This window comes from Chrysochloris asiatica, unplaced genomic scaffold (assembly GCF_000296735.1).
Source record: "Chrysochloris asiatica unplaced genomic scaffold, ChrAsi1.0 scaffold00029, whole genome shotgun sequence".
Taxonomy (NCBI): Eukaryota; Metazoa; Chordata; class Mammalia; order Afrosoricida; family Chrysochloridae; genus Chrysochloris; species Chrysochloris asiatica.
Window position 1 is genome coordinate 5,037,232 of NW_006408547.1, and position 10,746 is coordinate 5,047,977.

The window sequence follows — 10,746 nt, forward strand, 5'->3', positions numbered from 1 at the left end:
GCCACATCACTGACCCTATATACAACAGTGCCACACCACTGACCCTATATGCAAAAGCGCCACATCACTGACCCTATATACAACAGAAGGAAACACCGCTTGATTCCGCACCGTTTTCACAATCTTTGTTACAGTCCAGTCCATTGTTGTAGTCATGGTGTCCATCTCATTGAGGGCCTTCCTGTTTTCTTGCTGATGATGCCCTCCAGGTACTGACCCTCCTGATAACAAGTCTAAAGTACAGAAGAAGTCTCACCATGCTCATTCTTGAACGTGTTGGCTGTACTTCTAGATGACTTTTGTTTGTTCATCTGACAGTTCCTGATATACTTAATATTCTTCACCAACACCATAATCCAAACGGGTCAATTCTTCTTCAATCTTCCTATTCATTGTCCAACTTTCAAATGCATATGAGGCAACTGAAAATACCATGGCTTCATCCAGACTCATCTTTCTACTCAAAGTGACAAATGTGTTGTTTTTATTTTAACACTTTAAAGAAGTCTTTTGTGGCCCTTAAAAGATACTGTTGTTAAAAAGTTTCTTAATTACTTATTTCATACAGTCTTGCAGAAATTGATAGTGATGATTTCAACTTCAATTAAAATCAGAAAAATGTTTCCATCTGATGTATGAAATGTTAGCTCATATTATGAGTAATTTTCATAGTTGACCCTATTATTATAATACATTTAGAGATAATGAATATTCAAAAGTAGTTTAAAATAAATATAAATGGTGTATTTCCATCTGCTCCCTCTTTGTTTTCATGACTTTATCAATATAAGCACTGCCGTTTTCTCTTCCTTTCAGAGAACAGAGAGGACTCTGAAGACAAGCAGGTTGTTAAGGAGATTATGGCAAGATGTTTTATTCCATCTCTAATAACCACCACCTCCTGGGAAAGTTTTCATTTTGTGGGTCATGAGATTCGGATTACTGAAGCCATGGATTGTTACGGTGCTGTAGTTTGGCCATCGGTATAATTTCTTATAAAATTGGCTTTGTTTCCATTATTTTTAGCCTGTTTTTAATTTACTAAATTCTATTGGAAAGAAGAAAAGTCTACTTTGTTACTTCAAGCAGCACTAATATTTAGAGATCATAAAACTGGGAAATAGTTTCTACCGATTCTATTTCTGACTTTCTCAATGTCAGATTAACACAGAATGTTATTTACAACATCTTCTGTTTTTTTTTTTTTTTAATGACTAATTGAATTTGTTGTTGTTGTTTAGTGCCGCTGAGTTGGTTCTGACTCATAGTGACCTTGTGTAGGGTCTCTGAGGAGCAACTGGTAGATTTGAATCACTGACTTGGCAGTTCAAACTGATCTTACAGGCCAGTGATGATCCTACACCACCACACCTGGGCTCAAAAATTTCCTGTTTAAGACTCTGTTTGTGCTAGATGAGTGGATTAAACTTTGCCCAACTCTCAAAATGCAGAATATTTCAAAAGACCACCTCTTCTTTACCAACCGTCCCCTGAAGGTTGGCAGGCTCTCACCATTGCCAGTGCTGATTTACATACTTCTTTGTTTTAATTTTTTTAACTGAAATTTCATGGAGCAAATTAGTTTTTCATTCAACAATTTACACACATTTGATTTTGTGATATTGGTTGCAATGCCTTTGATGGAATAACCTACCCATCTTCTTTTTTGAATTCCCAGTTTCCTTTAGTCCTCTTTTCCTGCTCCTTCCTACCTTCTGAACTTTATTTTCTAGTAAAAGCTATCCTTTGGGCTCCTGCAGTTGATGGCAGGAGGAGTGTTTCTCCTTGGCCTGTCTATGGTTTGGCTGAAGGCTGATCCCTGGGGGGTGAGTTCACATCAGGCTTGAAGGATGTGTAAGGGCCACAGTCTCAGGGTTCCATCAGTCTTATCAACTAAGTCTGGACTTTGTATGTGGTTGAGTTTTGTTGTATGTTTTTTCCTCTCCTTCTCTGTCCAGGACTTTCTATTACCTCGCACTTCTTTTATTATTAGAAGTTGCTTTCTTTCAATATAAATAATCAAATCTAAGCAACTGACCTCTGTATTATTGTTTTCTGTTTTTTTTTTTTTCTTTTTCTTTTTCTCTCTCTCCTACCCTCCCTCCCCACCATCCTCAAAGACTTTTTCTAACCTAAATATTTGAGCTATCTAACCTAAATATCACTTTCTGGTGATATTCTGTAGTGATCTAGACACACACACACACACACACACACACACACACACAAATATATATGTCTAAGAGAAAAAGTATCGGAGTCCTGGTGGCACTGTAAGATAAGCACTGGGCTGTGAACTGCAATTTCAGCAGTTCAAACCCACCAGTCACTCTGTGGGAGAAAGATGAAGCTTTCTGCTCTTGTAAAGATTTCCAACCTCAGAAACTCTATGTAGGGTCTCTATGAGTCAGAATTGACTTGATGGCAGTGGTTAAGTCAAAAAGTGTTGCTAGTGAGGTTCCACATGTATTTAAACACGTATTTAAACATGGCTCTATGAGATCAGTGGATGGCTGTAGACAAGTTCTTTTGGTAATACTTGTAGTCTCCTTAGGACACTTTCAAAATAAAGGTCCATTTAAAACAGTAGCTTCTGAGGGGATCTGCTGGGACAGTTAAAGTCAAGGCAGAGAGGTCAGCTGAGAAGGTCACTGTAACAGAGAAGGTAACAATGCACCAGCTCATTCTTCGAGGGTAATAAGGGCTATCCTAGGAGAATGTCATTGGGAAGCCTTACTCCATCCTAACTGCAGTCTTGATTTTGCCTCTGTAGACTTCTTTTTTGTTCCCAATACTCAAAGAGCATTTGAAAGGAACACAATTAGAGTCTCTAGAAGATGCCCAAACTGCCGTTTTGACGTGGTATGAAATAGAAGATTCCAGAATTCTTTGGGGGAAGGTTTAGAGGATGAAAGTAATGCCCTCAGAAGTGTACAGACCTACATGGAAGATATGTTGAGAAATGATAACCTCCCATTTTGATATTTTTGTTCAATAAAGGTTTCTATGATTTTGTAGCAATAATTCTGTACTTACACTCATTTATGGGCTTCATAAAGGTCATGGAAAAATTAAATTCAAAGATAACAGAATTTTTTGTGAACTTTTGAAGCCCCTTTGGATATAACTCTAGCTATAGATCTATACAAGGAGCTCTGGTAGCATAGTGGTTATGAGTCCAGCTGCCAACCTCAAGGTCAGCAGATCGAAACTACCAGCAGTTCCGCGTGAGAAAGATGAGGCTTTCTGCTCCCATAATGATTTACAGCCTCAGAAACCTTGTGCAGGGTCATTATGAGTCAGAATCAACTCCACGGCACTTAACAACAACAACAACAAATAGATCTGTATATACGTAAAGGAGTGTAAAAATGTTGTGGAAAAAAGGGAATTAAAGATAATGGACTTTTTGAGTTCCCTTGTATATAAGCAATATGTAAACATATGCATACATGCACACACCTATATAGCAGCGTTACTGCGATCTGCATGCTTTCTGCTATTACTTGCCTTGCACCAATTTTTAATTTTATTTCTTAACTTTTATAGGCTCTAGTTCTATGCTATTTTCTGGAAACAAATATAAAGCAATACAATATCGTTGACAAAAATGTAATTGAGATTGGAGCTGGAACAGGGTTAGTCTCTATTGTGGCAAGTTTACTAGGTAAGTAGATTTTTTTTTTTTTAATTAAATAGGATCAGATAATTGAATGCTTAAGTATCAGTAGTTGCTTTTACTATTCAGTGCACTGGGACACGGATCTATTTTCACTTTTGAGTCTCATAAAACAACAACAACAACTACTACCTTTTTTGAAGTTATTATAATAGTTTCCTACAAAATTTTGATGGGATTTGCATTCATTTTTTCCATGAAGTGATATTCGATTTTCTATGGAAGGTGTGCCCAAGCATCCTGGTTGCTGGAGAAGTGTAAAATACTAGATATTGTCAGAATCTACTGTTGCTAATTCTGATATACGTTAGCCATACATCAACGCTCCCATGTAACTCTATATTCCTTTTGGGTGTTGAAATTCTATACTTTTATGAAAAAGCATCTGTCCTTTTAAAAATACATGGTGTTCTTGTTTTGTGCTGTGAAGTCGGCTTTGACTAATAGCGACCCTGTACATGATTTCTGAAAGCAGCTGATGGTTTTGAACTGCCAACCTTGTGGTTACCATTCCAGTGCTTATCCTTCATCATCACACCAGGACTCAAAGTTCATCTGACTCCCTACTGGGGAATCGAACCTCAGTTTCCCACATGACAGGTGAGGGTCCTGATCATGATACTAATAAGGAAGTGTACAGATGGAGGGAGGGAATAATTTGAAGGAGCCCTGATGGCAGAGTAGGTTAAACACTGGATTGCTAACTGAATGGTCAGTGATTGGAACCTACCAGCCACTTTGTGGGAGAAAGCTGAAGCAGTTTGCTTCTGGAAAGACGTACCGTTCTGCTCTTTCCTGCGGGGTTGCTTGGAGTTGGAATTAACTCTATAGCACTGGGTTTGGTTTTTCCACCCTGGGATTTATTATCTCAGTTCATTTCTATTCTTCTTTTGTGATCCTTTTCCTCTTAGCAACATCTTCTTTCCAACTAAGTCTGTGTTAGTTTCTAGTATGCCTAACCCTGTTTCAGATCAGTCTTTTGTTGTTGTCTATTTCATTGTCTTCATTTAGCTGCCATCTTTGATGTACCTACCTCAATCTGTCTTGATTTTCTTGAGCTTCAGAAGTGCACACCTGCCACTCTAAAACCTTGAGAGGAATTAAAACTTTAGCAATTTACACCTTTTTAAATGCTGAGCAAATAAGGACCCTTAAAGGTCCTCCCAAATATTAAAAAAAATTTCTCTGTCCTGATTTAGCAGTTTCTCTCCAAAGTCATTGTTGTATTTGGAGTAGTCTGTGCTACTATTTGATTTCTAACTGAAGGCTCCCTGACTGAGGAGAGACTTCATATTTTGGAAAGTCATTATTTTTATTAAAATTAATTGGTCTATTCCAAAATAAATATCAAGAAAAGGAAGTCAAGTTTAGTCAGTCTAGATTCTAGGATCATAAGTATAGAATCCCTGTGAGTTGAAATCACTTAGTAATAGGGAATGGCTGAGCAGGAGATATTCTTTGTCTTGAAACTTTGAATAGGTTTGTTGAAAATGCTGACACACCACATAAGAATATGAATGTCTTTAGTTCTGTGATTCTACTAGAGATATGAATATTTATCCCCAATTTTAATATTTTTGCAAAATATGATCAGTGCCAAGAGAAATTTGCCACTGTGGCTAAGGAACACATTATTATTAATTTTTGTCTGAATTGAACTAGATTCCACTTCCAGTTCTATTTTCTTATTCTTTGTCCTAGTGTGTTCTTATCTTATGCTGGGGAACTGATCAATCCTAGACCAAACTGGATGTCAGAAGAGATTCTGAAACTTGCTTTTGAGTGTGGAGAAGCTAGAGCTAATGGAAGAAATGAGGGTGTAAAAGAGCTGAACAGAAAATTTCAAAGGGCAGCTCAAGAAGATAAAGTATTATAACGAAATGTGCTAAGACCTAGAGTTAGAAAACCAAAAGGAAAGAACACATTCAGCATTTCCAGAACAGAAAGATCTGAAGAAAGCATTCAAGCTTTGACTTGCAGTATTGAGGGAGTCTACTAGCTGCTCCTTGAAAACCCTATACAGGGTCCCTATGGGTCAGAATCGACTCGATGGCACTTAACAACAACAACAAATGGGTAAAATATTGAATGATGTAGAAGGCATCAAAAGAAGATGAAAGGATCCCATTGTACCTTGCGAGTGGAAGGCATAATAACAAATTTGGGAGGTACACTCAAGGGAATGAGTTATGATTGCTGGGGTTGTTTTGTTGTGCCAGGAAACTATGAGACTGGAGCCTGCTTACTGCAAGTACAGTGGGTGTATGCGGTGTGCTGACACGTCTGGGTAAGAACTATGTGTCGGCTGTGGAAATCGCCAGTGTTTCCCCTCTGTTTTGTGTGTGTACTGAGATGGTTTTCATCCACCAAGGGTGGTTAGTGGTCCAAAGAAGCTTTTGAGTTCATACCTTTAATCTTCTACAGAACAGCAACCCAAATATGAAGCTCAGAACCCAGGTATATGAAGATGCTTACAGGGTGGACTGGCAGGCATACATAGAAGAGATAAGCAGAATCCAAGAGCAATGAACTCAAGTCACATTGCATCTATGGAAAAAGAAATCATGCAAAAACATTTAAAAAGGAAAGCATTAATAAAAACAGAATTAACAATGCTTGGAAAACAAAAGATTTTGCTCAGCTTAAAACATTTTTATATCTGAAAGATTTCAAGAAGCTAAGGATGCTTCATCACAGGAAAAACTGAATACTGGAAATGAAAACTGGAAAAATATATTTAGTTCTCAAAAGGAAGTATATAGTCAACTTGCTAAAGATGATAAAATTCATTATTATAATTAGCTGATGTTGTGGGAAGCACAATTAATTGAAATTGGAAGAAAAGTTTTATACATCACAGAGAGAAACATGGAACACAATATGGCACTGAGGATGTTAAAATAGAAGATTGTGTTGTTTTCATCATGGATAGGATCCAGAAACCAACTAGGTCTCAATACTTGAAGAGGTTGTAAAATTAGAAAGGATAAAGTTGGCAAACATTTTATATTCAATTCCTTTTCTTTAAGCTTGTGGATTTTTGCCAATTTAATACATCTTGTATTAATACCTTGCTTTGGAAAACTCAAACAGATATGGTAGTGCTAAGTTTGTTTTGTGTCTTGGAACTACTTAAAATCAAAATGATCCAGTCAAATGCAGTGGTGCATCATTTACCTTTACCAAGGTACAGCAGCCTGTGAATTTTTCATACTGGATGATGACTATGGAAACATTCTTCTTGCTTTCTTATATTAAGGAAGCAGGAGTTTGCTTTGAAAATTGTCCCAAGTTATAGAGGCTACAGTGTTCTATACATAATTATGTAATTAGAAAAGCAAAACCAAAAAACACAGCCAGACTTATCTATGTAAATTTTAATTCTGATTGTACTCAGAATTGGTGATTATACATGCAAAAAGTGATCACTTTTATCAGTTGCAACTTTTATAAAACGGACTGAGAAATTTGCGAACTTTCCCTTGTCTTTTCCCCGCCCCCGCAGAATGTAAAAACTAAAAAAAAATGTACCAAATCTATGCATATTATTTTATTGGTAAATAAAAGTTATGCATATGATAATAATATAAGAAGATGGAAGGAATATACAGACTCACTGTACCCAAAAAGAAATGGTTGATAATCAAATATGTCAAGAGGTAGCATATGATAAAGAACCTATGGTAGAGAAAGAAGAAATTCAAGCTGCACTGCAGGCATTGGTGAGAAACAAGCCTCCAAGAATGGATAGAATACAAAGTGAAATCTTTCAACAAACTGATGCAGCACTGGAGGCATTTACTCAAGAAATTTGGCCAAGAAATTTGGAAGACTGCTACCTGGCCAACTGATTGGAAGAAATCCATATTTGTGCCCATTCCAAAGAAAGGTGACCTAATGGAATGCAGAAATCATTGAACAATGTCATGAATATGACATACAAGTAACATTTTGCTGAAGGTAACTAAAAATGGGAGTCCTGGTGTGTGCGCTATGGGTTAATAAGCTGGACTATAAGGTCAGTTTGAGCCACAAAGGTGATTTCAAACTCACCAGCAGCTCCTTGAAACCCCCATACAGGGTCTCTATGAGTCAGAACCAACTCAACAAACTTAACAACAAGAAGACAATTAAAAATGGTTAGAACAGTACGTTAGCAGAGAACTTCCAGAAATTCAAGCTGAATTCAGAAAAGGACACGGAACTAGGAATGTCATTGTTGATATCAGATAGATTTTGACTAAAAGCAGAGAACACAGAAAGCTGTCTATCTGTGCTTTATTGGCTGTGTCAAGGCCTTTGACTGTGTAGGTCATAACAAACACTGGATAACATTGGAAAGAATGGGTATTCCAGAACACTTAATTGTGCTGATGAGGAGGAACATGTACATAGACCAAGAGGCAGTTGTTCCAACAGAACAAGGGAATACAGAATGGTTTAAAATATGAAAAGATGTGCACCAGGATTGTATTCTTTCACCATACATATTCGATCTATATGTTAGGCAAATAATATGAGAAGCTGAATTATATGAAGAAGAACATGGCATCAAGATTGGAGGAAGACTCATTAACAACCTGCAATATGCAGATGATACAACCTTGTTAGCTGTATACAAAGAGGACTTAAAATACTAATGAAGATCAAAGACCACAGCCTTCAGTATGGATTGCACCATAATGTAAAGAAAACAAAAATCCTCACCACTGGGCCAGTAAATATCATCATGATAAATGGAAAAAAGATTAAAGTTGTCAAAGACTTCATTTTGTTTGAATCTACAGTCAACACTCATGGAATTAGCAGTCAAGAAATCTAAGAACATGTTACAGTAGGCAAATATGTTGGACAAGACCTCTTAGAAGTGTTCAAGAGCAAAGATGTCACTTTGAGGACTAATGTATGTCTGATCCAAGCCATGGTAGTTTCAGTTGCCTCATATGCATGTGCAAATTGGACAGTGAATAAGAATCAAGGCTTTTGGGTTGGAGAAGAATATGAAAAAATATCAGAGACTGCCAGAGGAACAAAAAATGTGTGTTGAAGGAAGTATATCCTTAGAAGCCAGGGTGGTGAGACTTGTCTCTCATACTTTGGACATGTTATCAGAAGGGGCCAGTCCCTGGAAAAGGACATCATGCTTGGTAAAGTGGAGGATCAGTGAAAAAGTGGGAGACGTCCAATGAGGTGGACTGACACAGTGGCATCAACAACAGGCTAAAGCAATGATTGTGAGGATAGTGTAGGATCTGGCAGTACTTCTATCTGTTGTTCATAGTGTGGCTGTGAGTTGGAACCAACTCGAAGAGAACTAACAACAACAACAACAACAACAACAATAACAACAGATATATTAAAATTCTCTTCAGGCTCTGCTATTGCTTAAAGTGAGCTTTATGAGCCAATTTCTATTGGTTCTATATGAATTTATTTCTACAAGTTTGTTTCTTCCAATTTCTTGCTTAAAATGACTACAACTATTACTTTTAATAGTTAATACCTTCTTTGTTTGAGCATCGGTGATTATAGATGTTGTGAATCTATACTCTTTGACTTCCAGATCACTCTATGCATGTTGGGGTAGGTTTTACACATCTTTTGGGGTGACAATTCACACTGATGATAGGGTTGAAGATTTGGACATAACCATGGATGTCATGATATTTTTAATGGAATGCCACTGAAAAGTCTTGTCACACTTGAGTGTTCCTTTCAACTATAGTAGACCTGATGTCATCTGCGTTTATTTGATCTGACTTTTCCGAGGCCCAGAGATCTTTTGTTATTGTTGGTACACTCTATTGAGTCGGTTCCAACTCATAATGACCCTGTATGCGGTTTACAAGGAATCTCTTAGGGAACTACTTATTCATCTTTCATCAACGACTTCTAATTGTGCCAATGAGGGTACCAAATATAGTGAAATTCTCCTTTTCTCAATTGTTTTTCTCCTAACATGTAATAGATAAATAGAAGCCCGCAGCAACAGCAACAACGACAACACAAAACCAAAAGTCAACAAGAAAGAAAAATGTGTATATATACCAACAGAATGTTAAGGTTTTGTGTTTGTTTGTTTATTAGTGGAAAGTACAAGGGGCTTCAAAAGGATTGTTGAAAATGGCATTAAAGATGATGGCATGTTTTTCTCACAAACTTTTGAAGATATGCAGTTCTTAGCGTCCATTTAAAAAAATTCCCTTCTGTGTGTACAGCCCAGTCCTTTCTTTGGAACTAGCAATGATGCAGAATTGCAGAATGAATGCTGGGTTAAAACTTGGAAGTTTTACTTTATTCCATGAGAGTAACTTTGTCCACTGTCGTTTGCTTCACAGGTGCACGTGTGACTGCCACAGATTTACCCGAATTACTCGGAAATTTGCAATATAATGTTTCCCGAAACACCAAAATGAGATGCAAACACCTGCCTCAGGTTAAAGAGCTCTCTTGGGGAGTTGCTTTAGATAAGAACTTCCCCAGATCTTCAAACAATTTTGACTATATCCTGGCAGCGGATGTTGTCTACGCTCATCCTTTTCTGGAAGAACTCCTCATTACCTTTGACCATCTGTGCAAAGAAACTACTATCATTCTCTGGGTTATGAAATTCAGGTTGGAGAAAGAAAATAAATTTGTAGATAGATTTAAGGAGTTGTTTGATCTGGAGGAAGTTTCCAGTTTTCCAAGCCTGGATATTAAGTTATATAAAGCTATGAAGAAAAATAGGAGGAGTGCTTAATATCTTTAAATGAGATATTTTCAATGGACAATTGCTTTAAAGAAGAGCCTGAGTAATCTGATGTATCACTGATTTTTTTCAAGGCCAAAAACACACACACACCGTCATGAGTATAGAAGATGGATTCGCAGATTTGCCTCACTCCAGACAGGGATTTGTCCCTATACAAGTGGGTCCAGAAGACTTAGGAAAGTTGCTTCAAATCTGTCTGTATCAGGACTCACAGTCACCTTCTACTTATATGGTAATAGGAACTGTGTTCAAAGTCATAATGTGAGGTCATAACGTTTGCTTTCTTTGTCCCTCTTTAGCACTCATGTAATTA

At 37.3% G+C, this 10,746-nt stretch overlaps 1 protein-coding gene across 1 annotated transcript in view; it reads left to right on the plus strand.

Moving 5' to 3' along the window:
* LOC102822657 overlaps window positions 1-10,421 on the plus strand; it is a 23,051-nt gene extending 12,630 nt beyond the window's left edge. Inside the window, exons 2-4 of the mRNA XM_006851536.1 lie at window positions 817-983; window positions 3,550-3,667; window positions 10,018-10,421. Coding sequence (XP_006851599.1) covers window positions 817-983; window positions 3,550-3,667; window positions 10,018-10,421 — 689 coding nt within the window. The remainder of the gene's footprint in view (window positions 1-816; window positions 984-3,549; window positions 3,668-10,017) is intronic.
* The last annotated feature ends 325 nt before the right edge of the window (window positions 10,422-10,746 follow it).